The 25,165-nt window shown below is 37.9% G+C and overlaps 1 protein-coding gene across 8 annotated transcripts; it reads left to right on the plus strand.

Moving 5' to 3' along the window:
- On the plus strand, positions 1–12,986 carry eef1db (eukaryotic translation elongation factor 1 delta b (guanine nucleotide exchange protein)). 8 transcript variants are annotated; one of them, XM_031282412.2, is made up of 12 exons: positions 26–142; positions 1,978–1,987; positions 2,126–2,185; positions 3,854–5,142; positions 5,626–5,743; positions 7,813–7,884; positions 9,120–9,182; positions 9,529–9,610; positions 10,909–11,021; positions 11,140–11,343; positions 11,859–12,053; positions 12,856–12,986. In XM_031282412.2, the coding sequence occupies exons 4-12, from the start codon at positions 3,854–3,856 to the stop codon at positions 12,892–12,894; spliced, it is 2,175 nt and encodes a 724-aa protein (XP_031138272.1). In that variant the 5' UTR covers positions 26–142; positions 1,978–1,987; positions 2,126–2,185; the 3' UTR covers positions 12,895–12,986. The 8 variants fall into 8 exon arrangements, with proteins under 8 accessions (XP_035863055.1, XP_031138274.1, XP_031138272.1 ...); XM_036007162.1 differs by lacking the exons at positions 1,978–1,987; positions 2,126–2,185; positions 3,854–5,142 and adding an exon at positions 1–19 and having other exon boundaries at positions 54–142; XM_031282415.2 differs by lacking the exons at positions 2,126–2,185; positions 3,854–5,142 and having other exon boundaries at positions 38–142.
- Positions 12,987–25,165: the final 12,179 nt, after the last annotated feature.

The raw sequence follows: 25,165 nt of genomic DNA on the forward strand, positions 1-25,165 counted from the left end.
ACCGCTCCTCCTTGCTTCCTTCTCCTTGCTTCCTCCTCCTTGCTTCCTCCTCTTCCTCCTTCCCGTTGTCACTCACTAGCTGGAGAAACACGCGTATTGTCCACCGGCCTGGTCTCACACCGACGATAAAGAAAACACAGCAGTAAGTAACGTTAACGCTGACTGACAGCCGGCGATTAATCTTGGGATTCACTGAAGAGACATTTTGGGAAATGAATGAATGCTCGCTGGTTAACAGACAGCAGGGTCTCTCTCGGCGTGTTACCCGAGGCTAACTAGCTAACGGCTAGCTGAATGGGGCAGCACGCTAGTGCTAACGCTTCCCAGAGCGGCTGTCACGCCGGCTGGACACCGGCTTCAGTGGCCGCTGTTCTACACTGACGTTTTATATTAATGTCAAAGTTTAAAAAAACAACTAATGATTTAGTGTCACATTTAAAAGCGTTATTTTGTTGTCGTGTTAAATGCTAAGCCTCCGACTGACGCGTTATTACGTATCCCACTCGGTTTCGTTTCATACTAGCTAGCTAACGTTACAAGATGAAAGATGGCTGTTAAGGGTTAGTAGGGCACACGTTTTGATGATGACAGCTATGTTAAACTGCCTTTCTTTATTTGTTTAACATCTTGCACGACAGGTTTTTCTCCATGACATTAACAGTTAAACATTTCTGAACTTTAGTGAAAGTGTTGCGTTGTTTTCAGGTGTAAAGTCCTTTTTAAACAGGACCTATTTCCTCAGTGAATCTAACGTTAAGCAGTTATTTACAAATTTGGGCTTGGTGATGGCTTTAGTCCAGTTAAGATGATGTGGTTTTATATTTAAACTATATAAACTAAATAAAATTAGGCGGTATATCAGTGGTTAGGTAAGCATCTGCCTTGCTGAAGTGTCCTAGAGCAAATCACTGTACCCCACCCTTCCTGGGGTGTTGTACTGCATCTGACCCAGCAATTTTGGGGTGACATCCCCAAGTCGTGACATTATAGGGATGTTGATGTGCAACATTTAAAGGGTAACTCTGGCAATATTTAATTATTATCAGATCCCATCTAAAGACCTATCAGACCTAAAAGAATTGACCCTATCAAAAAGTATTCGACGTATCTAAAGCATAATGTATGGTTTCTGTGCCATAAAGCTCTATTGTTGTCCAAAAACTGAAAAACATCAATGTTCCTTTATTACGATTAACACAGGCACTGTAGTTTATTTTGAGTCAATCCCACATGCACTGTCCTGCTGCTGGAAATACAATAGGGCACCAACTGCTGCTTAAAATAGCCCACTGTTTTGAGTGACATTTGCTAAAAACTACAGTGCTCAGCTATTATAGGAATATCCTTTTTTTATTTAAATGAGTGTATGTTAGAGCAGAGTGCCACAGACCTGGTAGAGAAGAGAAGTTGGAAAGTATTAAAGAGATGGGACTACCACATTGTTGGGTACTGTGTTTTCAAGGGATTTGTTGAGAATAAGAAAAATATGGAATATCTCCAGCTTTACCCTTTTTAAATAAATGGCTGTCCATAGAGCTGCAGCTAAAGGATGCATCCTAAAAGCTCACATAAATGCACGTGCAGCTACCAGCGTGGATTATGGTCTGCATACAAGAGTGCTGTTTTCTAAGTTGTGTTCTTGATTGGATTGAAGTATTTTGATAGGACTGCTTTAACAGCAAAGGTTCCTTTTTGTTGAAAGTGAGGAAAAGAAACTGTCCCTAGTGTCTTCCATTTAAAGAGTGGAGAAAAGCAGATGAAGGGGGAAAGCTTTGGGATGCATCCAAGTTGTTGCTTGAAGTTCTTGCTTAATATCAGAATCTTTTATTTTAGCAGATAATAGTGCGAGTATTTTCCATATTAATCATCATTCAGGGGTAACGATGTGAAATCTGTATTAAGGCAGAGTTTCACGTCGAGGTATTTATTTAGAGAAATCTTTAACACGTAGCTTCTTTCCCCACATCTTGCATTCAGAATTTGACATGTGAGTATTCCTGTTAACAATCATTTGAGTTTTGCCTTTTGTACATAGTTATTATACCCCTGTATCAGTACCATTGTTTTGCAAGGTGGTGATTGTTAAATTTCTTCTTCAATGGCTTGCGGTTAACTGGATGAAAAGAACTTGTGGAGCATTTGTCTTTGAATACTAGTTTAAGCTCAACACCTTTTACCCAGGAAGGTGAGTTAAGAGCTCGAATAAGATTTTCTAATAAACATTAAGCAGGAAATGCCTTCCCAAAACAGTGCCTTATTCCATTACAATGGTGTATTAGTGTTCAATATTCAATCAGTATCAATATTGCATTAAGGGAATGCATTTCCTGTATTGCATCAGGATAATTTAACATCATGAAAAAGGCATGGCTTGTACGATGTGTGATTTGTTAGCAGAGAGAAACCTCAATACCTACCGAATTAATTTGCTTGCATGAACATGTTAGTGTTTTTCACAGATCCATCAATGTCAATGAGTGTGATTTGTTTTTTCTTTAATGTTTTTCCGTAGACTTGTTACACCCTTTCCTTTTTATGCATGCTGGCATGTCATTGTGTCAAGTTTTTTTTTCTAGTCTTGTGCCTTATTTTTTAAAGTTTGAAATTGAAATAATTTAAGTTTTACCAAGAACAGTTTACAATAGAGTCACAGTGATGGGAAAAATTAGTGTTGGTTAGACATCGGACATTTGATTTTTGAATTTATGTTGAAATCTATAAATATAATGCTCTGACTGCAGCTGTAATCAAAGAAACCAGGGTCTCTTGGTGCTGCGTGATCTGCATTATTATATAGACTTCCTCTGAATATACATTTGATAAATGCCTTTGCAGGATGAGCATAATAACGACGGGCTAAAGGGTTTTAATGGCACTGCAGAAAGCTACTCTGTCATTTAAAAACAGAATAAGCTAAAATCAGAAATTCCATGATGTTAAATTAATTTCCCCATCTGGCTAATTATAACTTAAAAGCTGTGTCTCATTTTTTTTAATGAATACTGTAGTAGCAATTACTGTTATGTACTTGAAAGCAATTGTCCCAAGCCATGTCTTTATATATGTTGTTTGGGAAATCATTGTGTAGCAGGAAAAAACTGCAACTTAGACAATCTACTGGCAATTAGAATCAAAAGCATTAGCACCCTGGTGTTAACTTTCCTTTACTTGCATATATTCTTGAATGTATCCCCTGTGAGCCTCGCTGGGACATTTCCTTTACAAATTTAAAAAACAAGTAGATTTCATTGACTAAACAATAGGGGTGCACGATTCAGAAAATGCCACGATTCGATATTGATTTTTTTAGGCTCAAGATTCGATTCAAAAACGATTCACGGGCGCCCAGAAAGCTCAGTTGGTAGAGCGGGTGCCCATATATAGAGGTTTACTCCTCAACGCAGTGGGCCCGGGTTCGACTCCGACCTGCGACCCGTTGCTGCATGTCATCCCCCCCCCCTCTCTCCCCTTTCATTTCGTCTGCTGTCCTCTATAAATAAAGGCTTAAAATGCCCAAAAACATAATCTAAAAAAAAACTATTCACAGTATGTAAATGTAGTTACTTTTCCCATGTGATTGCAGTAGACATACCATTAAAAAAAAATAAAAACAAAAAAAAAACGGTAGAGCTTGAATTAATAATTTATCTGCATGGGTTTCTTCTAATTTTCTGCATGCCGCTTGCTTTTCTCTGGGACTGATTTGTAGACTCTTGACTGTTGAGACTATTAAGAATTAATTTGTAACACTGAGTCTAATAGATCAATCCCTCTTTGTCTCTTAGCCTTCCTGCGTCTCTCTAACTAATCCAAAAGCCTGTTCCTGTTATTCTTCCCCTGCAACGGATCAAAGATGATGTCAAAGAAGATTCCCCAGTGCTCTGCGCTGGATCAGCCGGAGCATGATCAGCCTCCCAGCCATTGTCAGGTTGACCGGTCCGCAAATGCAGCACTGGGGTCTAGGAACATAGCTGAATCAGGTCATAGAAACGGAGAGACGGCGTCTTCTTCCCCAGAGAGCGGCAGCTTGAACGGAGATGGAAAGCGCAGCGGGAAAAGCCGCCGCCGCAAGAAACGTTCATCCAATCCCGAGAGTCGCTCTGAGGGGAAGGTTGACAGTAAGACCACGAATGACGAAAAGCCTGACAAAAGGACCAGCCAGCCACCACCTGACCCCCGCACGGGGCTGATTGGCCTGCAGTCTGAGTGTGCTAGTGTTTGGTTCGACCGCAGCATCTACGAACAAGCCGAGAGCCTCTACCAGTGCTGGTTGGCGAGCTCCTCCAATGGGACCACCAAGTCAAAGCGGTCGCCTCCAGCCCCAGGAAATCTCTCAAACACTCCATCCGCTGCGGCTCCATCTTCCTCAGGACAGGTGTGCCACCATGGCAATCAGGTGGCCTGCCACCACGTTGTCCAGTCCGTGTGGGTGAACAAGGCGACCTTTGACCGAGCAGAGCGCCGCTTTGTTGAAGAATCCGTGCAGCCGTCTATTCCAAACTCTCTGAACCTTCCATCTCGGCCTAACCGCTCCATTGCACCCAGAACACCTGATGAAGGATATATGTCTCTAACCCCGACACCTGCAACCCCTGTCATCCAACAAGCAGCTGTCACGCCAACCAATCGACAATCGATTAACGGACTGCCCCGCATCCCTGTGGAGCTGCTTAGAGACGTGTGGCTGGAGAAGCCGCTGTATGACCGCGCCGAAGCAGCCTTCTACCAGAATCTGTACGGTAACAGTTCCTCCAAACGCTCCAGCTGCGCCTCCGCTGCCAGAAGTAGCGACCACCCTCAAAGTCTTGTAGAAGAGGAGGAGGAGGAGGAAGAAGAAGACGAGGAAGCGGTGGTGGAGGAAAAACGGGTGGTCCCGCAGGGTAAAGCAGAAGTCTTCCACGCTCTGCTCCCTATTCAGGAGGAAGATGAGCCAGCTGAGGTCTCAGAAAAAGTAGTAGTTTCGGGAGCTGGAGTCTGCTTCTTCGTTCACCCCGACAGCGAGCGGGTGTGGCTGGACAAGTGGCGGTATGATGCTGCAGAGAGCCGTTTCCATGGATACAATGGCAGTGAAGCTGTGGTGGTGAAGAAGGGTCGGAGGCCAGAAGCCCCATCAGTTGCCTCCACCGCCCCACTGAGGGACAAGTATGACCAAACCGAGAGAATGGAGTCGTTCCAGATGTTTCCGTTTTTTTTTTTTTTTTCATTGTTTTTCTTTTATGCAATCATGGGTTTCCCTTTTCATTTTTGAATGCGTGAACATTTTTCTTTTTTCATTGTTCTTGGGTCATTTGTTCTTTATTCTTGTGGTCTGTTGGAAAATTAACTGTGTGACTGATGTTTGTATTACCATTGTTGTGTTTTGCCAACTTAACTTCATTTAAAGTTTTTTTTTTTTCTTTTTTTTTTGGTATAGTTTCATTGGGGTGGTCTGTTTTGTCGGGAGTATAGCTTAAAGAATACAATAAGCCATTTGAAGATAATGAGTATAATATTTCACAGCTAATAAATCAGGTGTTTTTTAATTATAACTTGTTATAATAATAGATTTTTTTTTTCTTTTCCCCTGAACCTCCTGTGTCCTGTCATACATCCCTCTCTTGTCGCTTCTTGCTCTCACCTCTGTAGCACCATGAGTTCAGTAGACTTTCTGTCCCAGGAGAAGATCTGGTTTGACAAACCTCGCTATGATGAGGCCGAGAGACGCTTCTACGAGCGCACAAACGGCTCCTCCCAACCAACACAGGTACCCACACTGTCTCTGTACTGTAGCAAGATTGCTCCAACCATTTGACCATCATGTTGACATTATTTGTGTTAATTCTTAAAGGTCACATGTTATGCTTTTCCGTGTTTTCTGTCATATCTAAAATGTTCTAATGTTGGATTTTCATGTTAAACATAAAAATTCAAATAATGAGGTAAACGTATTTTAGACAAATCCCTGTGAGCTAAAATGTTCAGATTTCCAACTATTCTGAACACTCCGGTTTCAACTGTTTTTTCTACTCTCGGCTAAGTGTTATGCAACTCTAAGCCAAACTTCTATGATTGGTCATCTGCGCTTTTTTTTTTTTTAAGCCACTGCGGTGTTAACATTGTTGCATGTAACTACATGCTAACTGCAGTAAACAATGTCACCATTGCTGCCAGTGTTGTTAAATTCTCCCCAATTCTGGGTCACATTACTCCTGAAACATTTTCTGTTAGTAGTATTTGGTTTAAAAACCTTTTTATTTGTGGTTTTTGACTGTAGAAATTGCTGCTATATTCTATTAGTGTCAGCTGCCAACTAAAGTAGCTACATGGCTAACGGCAGTAAACAATGTCATCTTGGCTGCCAACGTTGTTAAATTCTCCCCAATTCCGGGCCGCATTACTGCTGAAACATGTCCGATTGGGTAGTCTTTGGTTCAGAAGCCTTTATCCGATTCTTTTTGGCAGTAGAAAGTGCTGCTTCGTTCCACTACAATCTAATCTAGCATACTGCTGACTAGCGCTGGGCGATATGACCTAAAAATAAAATCCCCGATTTTTTTTCCAAAAAAATCCGATTTAAGATTTAAATCGATTTTTTTCTCCCCCTACTTAAATTCAATCTGCAGATGACAAAGAAATTGTTCAAAACAAGTTTTAACTTTATTTTGTTTTGACACACACGCACACACATGGGGCATGTATACCATTATGATTATTCATGCCAATTTTGTGGAAATATAAATTGGTTTGAGTGTTTTCCCTTTTTTTGGATGGGGGGTGCTATATATTCAACAACAAACAAACAGATGCGAGAGATAAAGCTGTTTTCACACATACAGGTAATTCACTTCTCGTTCCTCGCTAAAAGTTCAAATCATTTTAACGTTATTGCGCAACCTTGCCCCTATTTCCACCTGTTGCTGAGTAACGTACACTAACATCCCATGGTCTCTTGAATGTAGCATACCTGTAGCAAGCTCCTAGTAGTAACTAGCGGTAGAAACAAACGTCAAAGAGGAGCTCCGTGCTACAGAGCAGCAATTGCTAGTTGTTTAAGCCGCTACAGACCTCCGTCACAGCTCGGTCGTATCAGCGGCATTTAGTAGATGTGTTGAGCCGCAAAAGAGTTCCTCAACACCGCCTCCGGTGCCCCGCATGGTGGTCCTTTAGGTCAGCGGTAGCTGGTGGTTCAGTTATCCGAGAATAAGTGACTCTCAGCCGGGGACAGAGCACCGCGAGCTGCCGGTCATTTTGGCGGAGATTACGGATAAGTAAGTAATGAAACTACTAGTTAAGAAAAGAATTAATGTTAGTCCCTGTCGCTGCCATGTTGTTTGTGTATCTCTATGGCAATCGCGCGGGGGGAGGGCTGAGCCCGTTCGGAGCTATGGGAGCCCAGAGGGGAGCGTCGGCGGATGTTAAGGAGAAAATCGATTTTCATTTAAACAAATCGACGTTAACTACACATTCGAGTTAATCGATAAAATCGATTTATCGCCCAGCCCTACTGCTGACTATTAAGTAGCTACATTAGAGTCAAAAATAACTATGGTATTTGATGGTATTTGATTTTTGTGTTAGTACTCAACTTATAAAAAAATAATTTTTTTACACCAAATTACATTACCTGACACATTTGTAGGCACAAATGACTTGCCGTTGTTCAGATTTTAAATCTTGATGCAGTCTATCCACACTGCACATAAAAGCCATGAGATGAGGAGGTAGATGGCAAATGTGCACGTCTGAAATGACAGCGCTACAAAGAACATTGCACATTTAATCTTAACAAAGTAAGGGATACATTGGTGTTGACTTCAATTCATTTTCTTTAAGGATGTTGGAGCTAACAGCATTCTGCAAGACATTGCTCGGGCTCGGGAGAACATCCAGAAATCTCTAGCAGGAGTAAGTACATGTTATGTGCCGTGTTCTGCCTCTTATCTCACATTTTCCACCTTTACTCAAGGACTGTACGTGTAGCCTGAGCGGTCAAGGTCCCACTTGACCTATATAGCACTTTGCTTTAAATGTTCCAGTATAATAGGATGCGTGTAAGGATAAGGTTTACTTAATTTCATCAATAGTGATTACAACTTGATTTGTATCTCTCGTAGCTGTATGCTCGACAAGCCCCAAATGAGCCAGCTTCACACCTTTTGTACACACGTTGATGGTTGCGAGAATGTGTATCTGTATATTTTTTGCTGTGAAAGGATTTCATCTGCCAACACTTTATGTGGACCTGCACATTACCACTGAAAAAAACCTGCTTCGAAAAGACAAAACCTCTGCAGCTGCATAAACGTCTTTCTTGCTTGTGTCACTCAGATTTAGTGGCCTGAAAATCTTATCTGGTGAAACACGGAGGGAAAAAACCTTCAACGAAAGGCACACTTTTCTAATTAATCAGCATAATGTGCATTGCTGATTTGTTTCTGAATGAAGAAAAGCAAGTGTGTAACATGTTCTTTTAATTTCAGGAACAAAATGTTAACATTTAGGAAAATGAATATCTCAGTCATGTTTTGTATCTCTAAAATCACTTTTCCTTTTTCAATTTCGTTATTCTGCTGAAGGGTTTTTTCTTACGGTTTCCCTGCTGACAGGTTTATTAAATTTTGAATTTGGTTATGGGGAGTTAAACTATGCAGACAAACTAATCTTTGGCCACATTTTAACATTTGTGGAGACAAACTTGAAAACAACTAGTTTTGTCTCGCGTTATGTGTTATTGGCCCTTTGTGCCTTTTCACTTGTGATTGTGACTGTCTGTCTGTTAAGAAACTAGACCTTTCATAGCTAGTGGTAATAAGAACAGTGTAGTTGAATAAGTGTAGTTGATGGCTACAATCGGAGCACCTTGGACATGTAACTTGAACATGCTTATGATTTGTTGAACATATTTTACCTTGTGTATTTGAATACTATATAGAAGCTTGGTGGTCCGCTGAAGCCACACAAACCTTACTCTACAGAGACGTGGGTGTTATCTTCCATAAGCTCCCAGCTCTACGGTTTTTCCTTGGCTTGTTTGCTTTCTGTTTTACACTTTTCAGTAGCACTCCATAAGCATGTACTTCATTCCGTTGTGTTCCTCCTTCCCTCCCTTTTTCATGCTTTAAATCCCATCCTTCCCCCAGCTGAAGACAACACTGTGTAACAGAGGGTCTGGTCAACCTTCCCTGAGTCAACAGTCCCAGCTTGTAAGTGCCGCCAAGTCTTGTGTGTCCCTGGATGCTCCTTTGCCGCTCTGTCAGTGGACCTCACTGACGCCCATGCTCGAGTTTGAGTTTACTAGACCCTTAGTCAGCTTTTAGATTATATTTTTGTGTGGAGTGTTGGAGCTACCTACCACTTAGAATTCTGTCTGGCTCCATCTACAGCTCCTGTATCTCTGCTGAGATGGACGCTCGCTGTGTGTTGCCTGTTCACATATGGGACCTGCTTAATAGTCCTGGGTGTGATGAAAGGGCTAATATGATTCGGCCATTAGAGGTCGCTCTCTCCAGACCGTCATTTATTTTCTCTTATTGTGTCTTTACTGTGCAGAGCAGCAGCAGTGCAGCTGATCAAGGAGAAATCATCTGTCGCATCAAGAGCCTGGAGCTGGAGAACCACAGCTTACACAAAGGTGGGTTTGTTTGGTTACTTATAAAATAATGCTTTTTCTTTTCTTACGAGAAAGATGTATGACTTACTATACTCTGACTTTTTTATGACATACTATGCTACGACTTTTCTGTGACTTCTTGTGACATACTGTACTTTGACTTTTTTATGACTTTTATGGGTTTTTTCGACATACCATACTTTGACTTTTTTCAACATTCGATACCATGACTTTTTTTCGAAATACTATACTATGGATTTTTTTCAACGTACTATACTATGAATTTTCCAATATACTGTACTATGACTTTGTTTTTTTTTTCAAAATACTATACAACTCCTTTTTTGACTTTTTCCCAACATACTATACAATGACGACTTTTTTCAACATAGTATAATTATGAATTTTTATGATTTTTTTTTTCTACATTTGACTTTAACTTTTGTCGATATACTATACTGTGGCTTTTTTAACATACTATACTAGGACTTTTTTCCTTTTTTTTTCAACATACTATAATGTGACTTTTTATGAGTTTGTTTTGTTTTTTTCTACATACTATACTGACTTAAAAAAACCCTTTTTCGACATATTATACTATGACTTTTTTCAACTTACTATACCATGACTTTGAAATACTATACTGACTTTTTTCGACATACTATAGTATGAATTGTTTATGATTTTTATCAACATACTATACTATGATTTATTTATTTATTTTTTCTACATACTATACATTTACTTTTTGGACTTTTTTCTACATACTATGAATTTTCATGGCATTTTTTTTCAACATACTGAAATATGACTTTTTGAAATGAAATCTTTACAACATACTATACTATGACTTTTTATGATGCATTTTTATGACATTATACAATTGCCTTTTTTTTTTTAAACTTTTTTCTAATACTGCACTGATTTTTATGATTTATTTTTTTCTTCACTGACATTCTTTACTTTTTTTGACATACTATATTATGACTTTTTCATGACTTTTTTCTACATACTATACTACGACTTTTTTCTATATTCTATACCATGACGTTTTTTGACTTTTTTCTATATACTACACTACGATTTTTTTTTTTTTTACTTTTTTCGACATACTATGACTTTAACATACTATATTATGATTTTTTTTTTTCTAAATACTATACTATGACTTTTGTTGACATACAATTGTTGACATACTATACTATGATTTTTTTCGACATACTATACTGGTATACAACATACTATACTATGAGTTCACTCTACTACCATGGTGTATTTTTTTCATGTAAGACTCATTGACTCTGGTCCTGTGTCTTTAGTGGTGGATGACTTGAGGGCTGCACTTTCCAAACTGGAATGTCGGGTATCAGTTCTGGAGAAATCTCCTGCAGCTGTGACCCCTGTTACCACTCCGTCAGTACCCTACACAAATGTGAGTTAATACAGACAGCTTTTACCAAATCGGTCATCTTGTGCTTTAGTTTTATTTTACCTCCAGTACATCTCCATATACCCCTCTGTAGGCATGTGATTATTTTTACTCTGTTCAGGGCACTACTGTCCAGCAGAAGACCAGCGCCCCGGTTAAAAATGAGGAGGAAGACGATGATGATGATGATATTGACCTGTTTGGTAGTGATGATGACGAAGAGGCAGATAAACTCAAAGAACAGAGGTTGAAGGAGTATGCAGAGAAGAAGGCCAAGAAGCCCGGCATCATCGCCAAGTCTTCCATCTTATTGGATGTCAAACCTGTAAGTCTGCGTTCTGACCAGATTTACTCAAAAGTCAATGTCTCCTACAGGAGCCTAAACTATAGCTAAAACCCAGACATAATGCATTTCAGAATCTGCTTTATTGGCCAAGAATGTGCACACATACAGGAAATTTGACTGTTTTGAGGTGCTCTCAATGTACTTACACACACTAAGAACAATTTACAATTTACAGGATGATAGAAATAGACATACAGCTAAAAACAAGGACAACAAAGATGGGTAAAAATAAACAGAACTATGTACATAGAAGCAGGTGAAAAGATAGATGCATATACTATATACATACATACATACATACATACAATGACCAACAAATGTCTATATATATATATATATATATATATATATATATATATATATATATATTTTTTTTTTTTTTTAATTTATATATATATATATATATATATATATATATATAATTTGTATTTAAGTTTGATACTGACTGTGCCACTTTCACCTTGTGTTCTATCACCCCTCCTGCCTTTTTTTAGTGGGACGATGAAACTGACATGGTGAAGCTGGAGGAGTGTGTGCGCTCTGTGCAGGCGGACGGCCTGTTATGGGGCACGTCCAAACTGGTTCCTGTCGGTTACGGCATCAAAAAACTCCAGATCGCATGTGTGGTGGAGGACGACAAGGTGGGAACGGACATGTTAGAGGAAGAGATCACCAAGTTCGAGGACTATGTAAGTACTTTGCAACACACACTTATTTACAATACAATGCAACAGCACCACAAACTACACCCACCAAAATGACCATAATGTTTAATCAACACCTCTACAATAAAACCTGAAAATTATAACCTTCATAAAGGTAGGATGTATTGCAAGACTGTTATTCTGCATTAGTTTTAGCTTGTTATCAACAGCAGTTAAGTCAGCTTGTCTCTGCCTTTTGTCTTTTTCACATAGAACCTGGCTGGTTAAAGTTAAATTTTAACTGATGTTAGGCTGGTCTGGCAGAGGTCTGTTCAAACAAGTGCTAACGTTATGCTCTATGTGGAAAAAAAAAAACAATGGCAGAGAGAAACAGACTTTTCTCTTCCAGGTAAAAACATGGAAGCCATTGCCGTATGCTTGGTGTGTTGTCATGCCAGGCTTCAGAGTGGCAGCTGATTCATGAAGAGTGATGTTCTCTCCTTAGTCTGAAGATTATATAGAAATCATGCTCTCCCCTCCACACAAAAGGTGACAGAGTTGAAACTGAAAACACTATCACTGGAAAAGAGAGTGACATGAATAAAAAATCAGAAGATTGAAAAACACATCAGAGTGCAGTTTAAAGTCACTGTCATGGCTCCATAATAAACTGGCAACTGAACACGTCATTGAATCTGATTTTCAAGCACCGTCTGCACATTGCTGCCATCATGTGGTCAAAATGAGGCTGAATCAAAAGCATACATTAACTAAACAGTTTACAAGAGAAATGAGAATATCCCAGCCTGTAAACTAATTTGAGTTTCTCCTTTTTGCTCTCTTTCAGATCCAAAGTGTTGACGTAGCAGCTTTCAACAAGATCTGATTCCAGTGTGTCTCTTTCTGTCTTTCGTCACGCCTTGTTTCGCTGCTGATTGTGTCAATGGTTAATAATAATAAAAACAAACTCCCGCACTTAAGCTATTGTTTGTGTTCTTGTCCTAATTTCTCGTCAAATGACAAATACTTACCTCTTGTGGGGCACGCACAGTTTGGGTTTAATTTGTTCAGATTTTTTTTGAAGCAATTCTGTTAGCTTGTCAGCACCACAAACACAATTCCATTTACCTCCATAGTATTGAGGTGGAGGCAGAAGTCTCACAGATCTATGACTCAAAACCTGAGCAAATGAACCAAAACTATCCGCATGTCTTAATATATACAGTAAGATGAATAATGCGGAGTCTTACCTTAGCTCAATACACCAACATCTGATGACATCCTGGTCAGTTTCATGCATCCACATGGACCAGAGAAAATCTTCCACTGGCCTTCAAGACTGGATGCATGTTGGGTACCTCGCCAGGAAGTGCTGTGCATCATTGATCCCTCAACTACAAGAAATGGAAAACAATAGTTCCAAGAATAATAAAGGAAAACTGGACCATCACAAAATGAATGAACATGAATTTCCTTGAATCCAGTAATTTTGCCATACAGGATGAATATGTTGGTAACTTGACATTTTATATGCAGACTGACAATGATATTTGTTCCTCAGCTTTAATAAAATTTCCGTTTTTAATACTTCATATTTCTATGGCGTTGTCTATTATGTCACAAGTGTAATAAATGTTTCTTCACAGAAAATGATCTGCAATGAATATTAATACTATCCTTAAAAAACAAAATACATTTTCTGTCATTTTAATGACATACTATACTTTGGCTTTTTCTGACATACTATACTGTGACTCATGATTTCTTCTGACATACTAACTGACTTTTTCATAATTTTTATGACATACTATACTATGACTTTTTCATAAGTTTTATGACATACTATACTATTAGTATTTTATATTTTTTTATGACATTTAACTAGAAATTGCATTTCCTGCACAAAATGCTTGTGAATGCTGAAAAGCTGAATTGCTAAAGCTAAACTGGATTGCTTGCATAAGAAGAAGGTGAAGTAGTGAGAATAGTTGGAAAAGTGGGAATGGTTTTAATTAGTATGCATTTCAATAAAATGTTAAATAATACCAATAATGTATTAAACAAAATTTTAAGTTTTTTTTTTTAAAAGAAAAGTCATAATATAGGTATATTGAAAAAAAGTAATAGTATAGTTTGTTGGAAAAAGTAATGAAAAAGTCATAGTATGTTGAAAATAGTTAAAGTATAGTATGTGGAAAAAGTGATAAAAAAGTCAATATCGTTTGTCGAAAATTATCATAGAATAGCATGTTGAAAAAAGTCATAGTATATTATGTCGAAAAAAGTGATAAAAAAGTAATTGTATAGTATATCAAAAATAGTCATAGTATAGGATGTCGAAAAAATTGATAAAAAAGTAACTGTATAGTATATTGAAAAAATTCATAGTATAGTATGTTGAAAAAAGTGATAAAAAAGTTATAGTATAATAGGCCTATGTCGAAAAAAGTGATAATAAAAGTCATAGTATAGTATGTTGGAAAAAGTGATAATAAAAGTCATAGTATAGTATGTTGGAAAAAGTGATAAAAAAGTAATTGTATAGTCTATTGAAAGAAGTCATACTACAGTATATCGAAATAAGTCATAGTATAGTATGTTGAAAAAAAGTCATAGTATATTATGTCAAAAAATGTGATAAAAAAGTCGTTTATAGTATGTCAAAAATAGTCATAGTATAGCATGTCGAAAAAAGTGATAAAAAAGTCATATTATAGAATATCGAAAATTGTCATAGTATAGTACGTTGAAAAAAGTGATAAAAAAGTCACAGTATAGAATATAGAAAAAAGTCATTGAATAGTATGTTGAAATAAGTGATAAAAAGTCATAGTATAGCATGTCGAAAGAAGTCATAAAAAAAGTCATAATATAGTATATCGAAAAAAGTGATAAAAAAGTCATAGTATAGTATGTCGAAAAAGTGATTAAAAAGTCATAGTGTAAAAGTTCGAAAAAAAGTCATACTACAGTATATCAAAATAAGTCATAGTATAGTATGTCGAAAAAAGTCAAAAAGTCATTGTATAGTGTCGAAAAAAGTGATAAAAAAGTCATAGTATAGTAGGCCTATGTCGAAAAAAGTGATAAAAAAGTAATTGTTAGTATCTCGAAAAAATTCATAAAAAGTCATTGTATAGAATATCGAAAATTGTCCTAGTATAGTATGTCGAAAAAAAGTCATAGTATATTATGTCAAAAAATGTGATAAAAAAGTAATTTATAGTATATCAAAAATAGTCATAGTATAGCATGTCGAAAAAAGTGATAAAAAAGTCATATTATAGAATATCGAAAATTGTCATAGTATAGTACGTCGAAAAAAGTGATAAATAAGTCACAGTATAGAATATAGAAAAAAGTGATTAAAAAGTAATTTATAGTATGTCATAAATAGTCAAAGTAAAGCATTTCGAAAAAAGTGATTAAAAAGTAATTTATAGTACGTCATAAATAGTCAAAGTATAGCATGTCGAAAAAAGTGATAAAATAGTCAAAGTATAGCATGTCGAAAAAAGTGATAAAAAAGTCATAGTATAGTATGTTGAAAAAAGTGAGAAAAAAAGTCATAGTATAGTATGTTGAAAAAAAGTCATAGTATATTATGTCAAAAAATTTGATAACAAAGTTATAGTATAGTATGTCGAAAAAAGTGATAAAAAAGTAATTGTATAGTATATAAAAAAAGTCATAGTATAGTACGTCGAAAAAAGTGATAAAAAAGTCACAGTATAGTATGTCAAAAATAGAATGTAGAAAAAAGTCATTGAATAGTATGTTGAAATAAGTGATAAAAAGTCATAGTATAGCATGTCGAAAGAAGTCATAAAAAAGTCATAGTATAGTATATCGAAAAAAGTGATTAAAAAGTCATAGTATAGTATGTCGAAAAAGTGATTAGAAAGTCATAGTGTAAAAGTTCGAAAAAAAGTCATACTACAGTATATCAAAATAAGTCATAGTATAGTATGTCGAAAAAAGTCAAAAAGTCATTGTATAGTATGTCGAAAAAAGTGATTAAAAAGTCACAGTATAGTATGTCAAAAATAGAATATAGAAAACAGTCATTGAATAGTATGTTGAAATAAGTAATAAAAAGTCATAGTATAGCATGTCGAAAGAAGTCATAAAAAAAGTCATAGTATAGTATATCGAAAAAAGTGATTAAAAAGTCATAGTATAGTATGTCAAAAAAGTGATTAAAAAGTCATAGTGTAAAAGTTCGAAAAAAAGTCATACTACAGTATATCAAAATAAGTCATAGTATAGTATGTTGAAATAAAGTCATAGTATAGTATGTCAAAAAAGTGGCTGGGTTGGCTCAGTAGGCAGAGCAGGCGCACATATGCATGGAGGTTTATGCCTTGACGCAGAGGTCCAGGGTTCAAGTCTGACCTGTTACGATTTCCTGCATGTCTTCCCTTTCTCACCTAGCTCTCCTATCAAAAATAAAAGGCGGAAAAGCCCAAAAAAATAATCTTAAAAAAAAAAAAAGTCACAGTATAGTATTTTGAAAAATGTGATTAAAAAGTCATTTATAGTATGTCAAAAATAGTCATAGTAAAGCATGTCGAAAAAAGTGATAAAAAAGTCATAGTATAGTATGTCGGAAAAAGTGATAAAAAAGTCATAATATAGTGTGTCGAAAAAGTGTTGAAAATGTCATTGTATAGTATATCGAAAAAAGTCATACTACAGTATATCGAAATAAGTCATAGTATAGTATGTTGAAATAAAGTCATAGTATAGTATGTCAAAAAATGTGATAAAAAAGGTTATAGTATAGTATGTCCAAAAAAGCGATAAAAAGGCACAGTGTAGTATGTCGAAATAAAGTCATAGTATAGTATGTTGAAATAAAGTCATAGTATAGTATGTCAGAAAAGTGATTAAAAAGTGTCTGGGTTGATTCAGTGGGTAGAGCAGGCGCACATATGCATGGAGGTTTATGCCTCGACGCAGAGGTCCAGGGTTCGAGTCTGACCTGTTACGATTTCCTGCATGTCTTCCCCCTCTCTCTCAATCTCCCCTTCCTCACCTAGCTGTCTATCAAAAATAAAAGGCGGAAAAGCCCAAAAAAATAATCTTAAAAAAAAAAAAGTGATAAAAAAGTCATAGCATAGTATGTCAAAAATAGTCATAGTAGAGTATGTCGAAAAAAGTCATACTACAGTATATCGAAATAAATTATAGTATGGTATGTAGAAAAAAAGTGTAAAGAGAAAAAACTGTACACAAGGATACATTGTTATTGTGAAGACAGACTATTATTTCTTACTTTTGAACCTATCGTACTTTACTTTAATTTTTTGTATGTGTTGCACTTAAGCTATGTTACTTTATATATATACTTTATTGAGTAGTTTTTTTCTCTCTCTTTAATCTGACTGTGAGCAACTACTAAACAATTTCCCTGAGGGGATCAATAAAGTATTCTGAGTCTGATTTCTTCAGTGGAAAGTAGTTCCAATCAAAACCTGCACATTGGCACATGTTTTTGTTTTTATTTTATTTTGTTAATTTATTTATTCATTAGACATCTTGGTGGGAGGGAAAAAAGTTCATCTCCTTGAAGCCCTGTAAAGCACTTAGTGGGCACATCGTTTGTGCCAGCGTTTCAAAGAATAATCCTACCTCAAAGTCCAGTTAGTAGCTGTTCTGGAGAAAGATGTTGATTAAACTCTGTGGTAATTTTAGAGCCTTTAATGGTGCTGCTTCTTAAAAATGATTTACTTTTGAATTAGAATAAAATCCACACACTCAGTGATTATTCACCACACCAGAGTTTTTATTCTGGGTCACTTTTTTGAAGATGTAATAATTTCAGTTGCTCACTAGATGGAACTGTTTAGCCGAATATGACTGACTAGGCTGAATGTTGTTCAGTTTATGTTTTCTTAGCATTATGGAAGAATGTATCCAGGATTGCAGTAAACAAAGGGGAAGTTTTCAAATAATATACAGCCTATATCTCCAAAACTCTTCATTTACAATCACTAAAGAAAGTGTTGTATAATGTAATGAATAGAGGGCAGTATCTGGTGAGTGCTGACAGTGAGAGCCACACACAAGGAAAAAAGGAACACCACTTTTTCCTTACAATCCCAGGAAAAAAGGATCTTTAATCATGTCTAGTCAAAATGAAAATACACACTATACTGCAGTGTTTGGGCCAACTGAAGTACGTGTCCTCAGACCAGCATTTCAGTCTACTGTGACAGGATGGAAGTAACATTTAGGATACCGTTTGATGTTAAATCTACTGTGAAATGTCTCTTTTGAAATGAGTATTCTGAGATACATATTTACATATTTTAATGAGTACTTAACTTTATATAAAACTTTTTAAAACAGTAGTTATAAAGTGTTTAAGGGAGAAAAAAAGACCACAAAAGTAGTCGACAGCCATGCTAGAGGCTCGGTGAGGCTGCACTGTTACTTGAGCTAGATGCTAACATCAGCAGCTAACATACTCACAAAGACAATGTTTAGAAGGTATGTTAAAGATCTGAGTTTTGCGTGTTAGAATGTTAACATTTGTAGTAGTAAAGACAAAGCACAGCGGACACTAATGGGAATGTCATTAGTTTTGCAAAGATTTATTCATAAACCAAACAATGGACAATTTTGACCTGATGCTTGCGTTTTATAAAAAGATGATACAATGAATCCTGAGGGGAACATGAATGTGTGTACCAAATTTCATGGCAATCCATAGAATAGACTTTTCACTGGACTGACCAACTGATATTGCCATCCTAGAGCCACAGCACTAGCATGGCTGAAAATAAGGACCACAACATAGAAAGAAAAAAAGAAAGATAAAAGAAGTGTGATCCATTCAGCAGTTAACCTTTTTCAATCAACAGCAGATGAGTAGAAATAACAGCTCAGCGTTGCATTCTGCAGCATTTAAAACTGATTGTGTAAAACACAAAGTGCACTCTTCTCTCTGGAAGCTGCTCCAGGGGTGAGTGAATTAGTTTGTTTTCTTGTGAGGCAACTTGGTTATTTTTACTGAGTTCCTCAGAGAACCCAGGGTTAGGGTTAGAAATTGCAATTAGTCTAATTCAGGCTTTATATCTTGCCTTACAATTACCCAACACAACAGTTATTTCCCCCCTGTGGGAACTCGATGCAAAACTAGACGTTGATTTGCATCAGAAACACATACAACAATCATATCTAACTGACAGGTTTCTGTTTCTTTTGCCAGAAGAAAAACAAACTTTAAAGACTTTAAAACACTGCATTTAATGGCTTGTAAAAATAACTGTTTTTGCAGTAAAGCCCCTGTGACCTGTTTCACTGCAAAACACAAACAGATGTAATGTTGCCTCAGTTAACAGCCTGTCTGTCTGATTGTCTGTCTGTACATCCCGCCACTCCCATCCTGTTGAGAGGGCTCTCTTTTGACAGCCTCCTCCCATAAAGGAGGCCCTGTCTGGGCTTTGAGAGGCTGTAATAGCCCCCTGGATGACAGATGGATAGATGGATGGATGAGGTAAGGACATAGGAGGCTGTAAATTAGATGTACACAGCATACCCTTTTTCTGAAGACTCACACTCTTTTTGGTCAGTCATGAGGGAACAAAAAACAAAAGTCAAAGTCAGGCAGGAACACTTGGGCTGTGAGAGACAGGAGCAATTACTGTCTGAGAGAGAGAGAGAGAGAGAGAGAGAGAGAGAGAGAGAGAGAGAGAGAGAGAGAGAGAGAGAGGCAGACAGGATGAGAGGAGCAGGAAGCGGAAGAATAAAGGAAAACCAGAGGGACTTCTGATACTTCTGGATTTGAGCCAAGGGGAAACAAAGGCAGCATCACAGCAAAAATAAAAATGGAAGCATACAAAAACCACAAAACAAATCTCTTCTCGTCTCCCCTTCTAAGATCATCAGTGGCATCTATGCCATGCCTGCAGTAGGTGTAATTCTAGTTTTTCTTCAAACGACAGCAGTACAGTGGCCCTCAGAGAAGCTAGTGTGCTGAACCTGCACCTTTATCCTCACATGAGACGTCAACAGAAGATTCACCAAAACTGTGACTGCATGTCTCCACAGCTAAACTCAGAGAACGTCTCCTACATTATACATGTTTTCCTTTACACTTAAGGATGTTTCCCACAAAATATGAGTATCCAAAAATCTGTAAACTCATTGAATGAACATAACAGCAAGTATGACTTCAGTGTCTGCATCATAACAAGCAAGTGATAATATGCAACGAGGTGTCCTAAAATAATAGGCGAGGTAGATGCAGAGAACATTTCCATCTTCGAGTCTATTTCATCCGGATACCAAATGTTCCAAATGTGTTTGTTTGAATGGATTTTAAATTGGATAATATTTAATGCCTTAAAAAAGTGATTGTGGATTGTCAGGCTTCATCTACTTTTTTCTTCTTCTTTTGGTTTGGTCAAGTTTGCATTAGTTCTATTATTACATATAGTAGCAGAAGGTGGACATTTCAAACATGAATAGTCTGCTTGCCTGTTTTCCAGGTCTTAAAACCATAGAAAATAAAAAGTTCTATGGTTACAACTGACTCAGGTTGGTGTGTCCTGTGCTGTTAGCCATAGCTTAGCTAGCTTATTGATCATTGTGACAATAAATATACTAAAGACCAGCCTCACACCTATTTGTATTCCTACTTGTGTATTGAATTTCTTCCAAGGCACACCTAAGGAAGGCCAAATTTTGGGCTGAAACGTTGTGTGCCTGATTCTGCAGTATTACATGTTTTTTCAGAGCATTTAACTTTGTCTTATTTGAATAAATGATTACCAAATGATAATTTTATTTTTTCAAATCAACTCGTCTAACAAGACTGTATTATCTTGCTTATATCACAAACACTTACCAAAGGAAAACAAGGTAGGATGGATTTGTATCATTAACCTGTTTTTAAAGTTTGTATTTACTCATGATTCGGTCCATTTAAGGGAGGGCTACTATCTGTTAGCACAGCATCAAACAAGCACAGTTGCCATGGTTGACTTCACTTTAATATTCCGCCTGCACTGATGTAGAATAGTGGCTCTGTTGTATGATCTTAATGAACTCCTGCCAACCAATCAAAAACAAGTATTTGCTGTTACACTAAAAAGAACAAACCATGAAGTTTGTGCTGTTTTGTTGCTTATTTTCCCAATTTTTGTTAATGATTGATACAAATTGAATATATTTTCAAGGCTTTGGTAACACGTGGGGCTTGTTGTTGTTGTTGTTGTTGTTGTTGTTGTTAACAAGCTAACAGCAGCAGCTTTAATGATTAGATTCTGGTTTTAGTGTGTCGATGAATCTGTTTTGAGGATTTGTGGTGCCAGATTTACTCTCAAGTTGTCCCTCTCTCACACACACACACACACTCACTCAATCACTTAAAATACTAAATCAGAAATACCCCAGAAATGATGTCTTGGGCAGTGATACACTGGATAACTTTAGAGTCAGTCACTGAGGAGTTTATTCCCTAAAATACTGCTGGTTGGTTATGTTTACCACAGTTCTTGGGTCATTTGTATTTAAAATAACTCTGTATTGGTGCATGTTCTTATAGGAACAACACAGCACACGGCCAGTTGGATGTAGCATTAGCTGCTAATGCTAGTGTTACTCGCCTTTTCATTGAATTTTGCAGACTGCTAATGTCAGGCAGTGTTATATGCTGTTATATGGTGGTCTGACATTTCTTTCTGTGTAGAAATGTTGTGGATGCCTTGAGAACACACACACACACACACACACACACACACACACACACACACACGCTGATCAATAAACCTTATAAGAACTCCATCCTGCCAGCGGGCAGTGACTAATGCTCCAGCTGACTCCTGAGGATGGAGAGTGCTGCAGGTGTATGAGGAGAGAGAGAGAGTGAGGAAGGGGGGAAAAGAGAGAGAGAGAGAGAGAGAGAGAGAGAGAGAGAGAGAGAGAGAGAGAGAGTGTTTTGAGTCATGGTGGTACATGTAGTGGGCACAAATCAAGTAAACTCAAGAGAAATATGAATGCAAGTCAGGGAGAGACTAAGTGGCCATTTTTACCCTTTTCCATATACAGCAGTAGCTACATTAATATCATGTGACTTGTATACAATCCTTTATGACTTTATCTAGGCTAAAACTGTCATTACTGAAATCACACTAAATAATGATAGTAATTTGTATTAAACTGATCTACAACCTGCGACGAATAAGCCCTTGAGTAGAGACCAGTCTTTGAAAACTGAATTTTGAAGCCCCAGAAGCAGCAGCAGCAGCAGACCCATCATTCATCAAAGATTCATTAAACCTGTGGAGGGACAGTCTAATTCAATTCAATTCAATTCAATTTTATTTATAGTATCAAATCATAACAAGAGTTATCTCGAGACACTTTACAGATAGAGTAGGTCTAGACCAAACTCTAGTTTACGAAGCCCCAACTATTACAGTGGTTGCCTCAAGAGCAAGCATTAGCAGTAGCTATTGCGACAGTGGCAAGGAAAAACTCCTTTTTTTGTTAGGAAGAAACCTCGGACAGACCCAGACTCTTGGTAGGCGGTGTCTGACGGCACCAGTTGGGGGAGTGGTGAATGGTGGCAATAATAGTCATAATAAAGATAGTGAAACAGTGATCACAATGGTAGTCATAGTAGTTCATGTCATAGTAGGGCACAGCAGGGCGTTACGGGGTGTAGTGTGGCACAGCAGCCTGGGTGGACGCGGTTGGACGCGGCAGGACGCAGTCGGACACTGCGGGGAAACGCAGAGCGTAGCAGGGTGTAGTAAGTCCATAGCGTCAGCTGCACCCAGGACCCCGGTGTAGGTGCCACCCAATTCCAAGGCGATGTTCTGGGTGAAGAAGAAGCAAAGGGACTCCGGGGAGAAAACTCCCCAGAGCTAGGTTAGTAACAGGCATTTCTGGGACTAAGATGCACACAAAAGGAGACAAGTGAAAAGAGAGAAGAGGGAGCGGCTCATTGTGTCCTTGGAAGGAGCTTCCCACAGCAGTCTAGAGTTATAATAGCATAACTAAGAGAGGCAGGCTAAAGAGAGGGGCCCTGGACCGGGCTCGTACTCTCCCCTGCCGGAACGGGCTTGTACTTCCTGCCTCCCTCTACTCTACTCTACTATGCTGCAACTCCTCACTCCCTAACTATAAGCTTTATAAAAGATGATGGTTTTCAGTTTATTCTTCAATGTGGCGACGGTGTCACCCCCCCGAACCCAAGTTGGGAGCTGGTTCCACAGGAGAGGAGCCTGGTAGCTGAAGGCTCTGGCTCCCATTCTACTTTTAGAGACTCTAGGAACCACAAGTAGCTCTGAGTTCTGGGAGCGCAGTGCTCTAGTGGGACAATAAGGTACTAAGAGCTCTTCTATGTATGATGGTGCTTGACCATTTAGTGCTTTGTAGGTCAGGAGAAGGATTTTAAATTCAATCCTGGATTTTACAGGAAGCCAATGCAGAGAAGCTAATACAGGAGAAATGTGATCTCTTTTGTTAGTTCTTGTCAGAACACGTGCTGCAGCATTCTGGATCAGCTGGAGGGTCTTGATGGACTTATTTGAGCAGCCTGATAGTAAAGAATTACAGTAGTCCAGCCGGGAAGTTACGAATGCATGGACTAGTTTTTCAGCATCGTTTTGAGACAGGATGTTCCTGATTTTGGCAATGTTACGAAGATGGAAAAAGGCTGTTCTTGAGGTTTGTTTTAAGTGGGCGTTAAAGGATAGATCCTGGTCAAAAATGATTCCTAGATTTCTGACAGTAGTGCTGGAGGCCAGGGCAATACCATCTAGGGTAGCTATATATTTAGATAATGAAGTTCGGTGGTGCTTGGGTCCCAGCACAATAACTTCCGTTTTGTTTGAGTTTAACATCAGAAAATTGTGGGTCATCCAGGATTTTATATCTTTAATGCACGCTTGAAGTTTAGCTAACTGACCGCTTTCGTCTGGCTTGATTGACAGATATAATTGGGTGTCGTCTGCGTAACAGTGAAAGTTAATTGAGTGTTTCCTAATAATATTGCCTAGAGGAAGCATATATAAAGAGAATAGAATTGGTCCAAGCACTGAGCCTAGAGGAACGCCATGGCTAACTTTAGCGTATTTGGATGGTTTATCGTTAATATTAACAAATTGGGATCACTCAGAAAAATAGGACTTAAACCAGCTTAGTGCGATTCCTTTAATGCCAACTAAATGTTCCAGTCTCTGTAAGAGGATGGTATGGTCAATAGTGTCGAATGCAGCACAAATTTTCAACGTATGTTTCCCTGGGTTAATATGTCAAAATCACCCACCTACAGCTTATAGCCCACTGATGTTAGACTCCTTGAAACATACACCCTCACAATTGCAGATAGACAGTTTTCTTCTTCTTCTTCTTTCTACTTCCGACATTGATTTCTCCAACGGGTTTTTACCATTCAAACTGCATTTAAAAAGTCCACCCCCCTTTGTTGCAATTTGAACTGCGAAGATAGCCCTTACCAATCTCTTACAATGTGTTTTATTAGGAACATAGGGCCTGGGACCGTAAGGATGACCCCTGTTGTGGTTTTGAACATTTCTGTTGCCTGTTATTATTTCTGTATGTTTCCTGTTGTGTTTATTGTATTCCGTGGTCTGTGTATATTTTGTTGTGTATATTTCTGTTCCCTGTTGTGTATTTCCCTGTTTATGTTCTGTTTCCTGTTTTATTTTGATAGTCTGTTTTCTGTCTTGTCATGTCTAGTTTTACTACCTGTGTTTTCCCGCCTGTGTGATTGTCTGATGTGCTCCACCTGTTCCCCAGCCCTGGTGTCACCTGTCTTGTATCTTCTCGTTAGCTAGTTTATTTAGCCCCTGTGTTTCCTTTGTCGGTTGTCAGATCGTTTTGTGTCTGTTTGTGTCCCTGTCCTGTCAGAGTGTTGTATCCTGTGCCTTAGTTTTGGATTCCTCCCTGCTTTATTTTTGTAAGTTTTTCCCTCTGTGTTTTTCCAGTCCCTGTGCTGCCGTTTCTCGTTATTAATAAATCCCTGAGCTCAACCATCTCCTGCCTGCCTCTCCCTGCATTTGGGTCCTTTAATCCCTGAAACCTGTGACAGACCCCACTTGTTTGTGTTGATGGAAGAGTGAAAGTACAAACAGTATCAGACTATTGATAAAACTTCTGTTTACAGCATTGATATA

The sequence above is a fragment of the Sander lucioperca genome, chromosome 11 (assembly GCF_008315115.2).
Source record: "Sander lucioperca isolate FBNREF2018 chromosome 11, SLUC_FBN_1.2, whole genome shotgun sequence".
Classification (NCBI taxonomy): domain Eukaryota; kingdom Metazoa; phylum Chordata; class Actinopteri; order Perciformes; family Percidae; genus Sander; species Sander lucioperca.

Bases quoted from the DNA above. Each gene is read 5' to 3' on its own strand.
- eef1db (XM_031282412.2), top strand. From the start codon at position 3,854: ATGATGTCAAAGAAGATTCCCCAGTGCTCTGCGCTGGATCAGCCGGAG. The intron at 5,143-5,625 runs GTATGACCAAAC...TCACCTCTGTAG, and splicing joins ACCGCCCCACTGAGGGACAA to CACCATGAGTTCAGTAGACT. The intron at 9,183-9,528 runs GTAAGTGCCGCC...TTTACTGTGCAG, and splicing joins TGAGTCAACAGTCCCAGCTT to AGCAGCAGCAGTGCAGCTGA.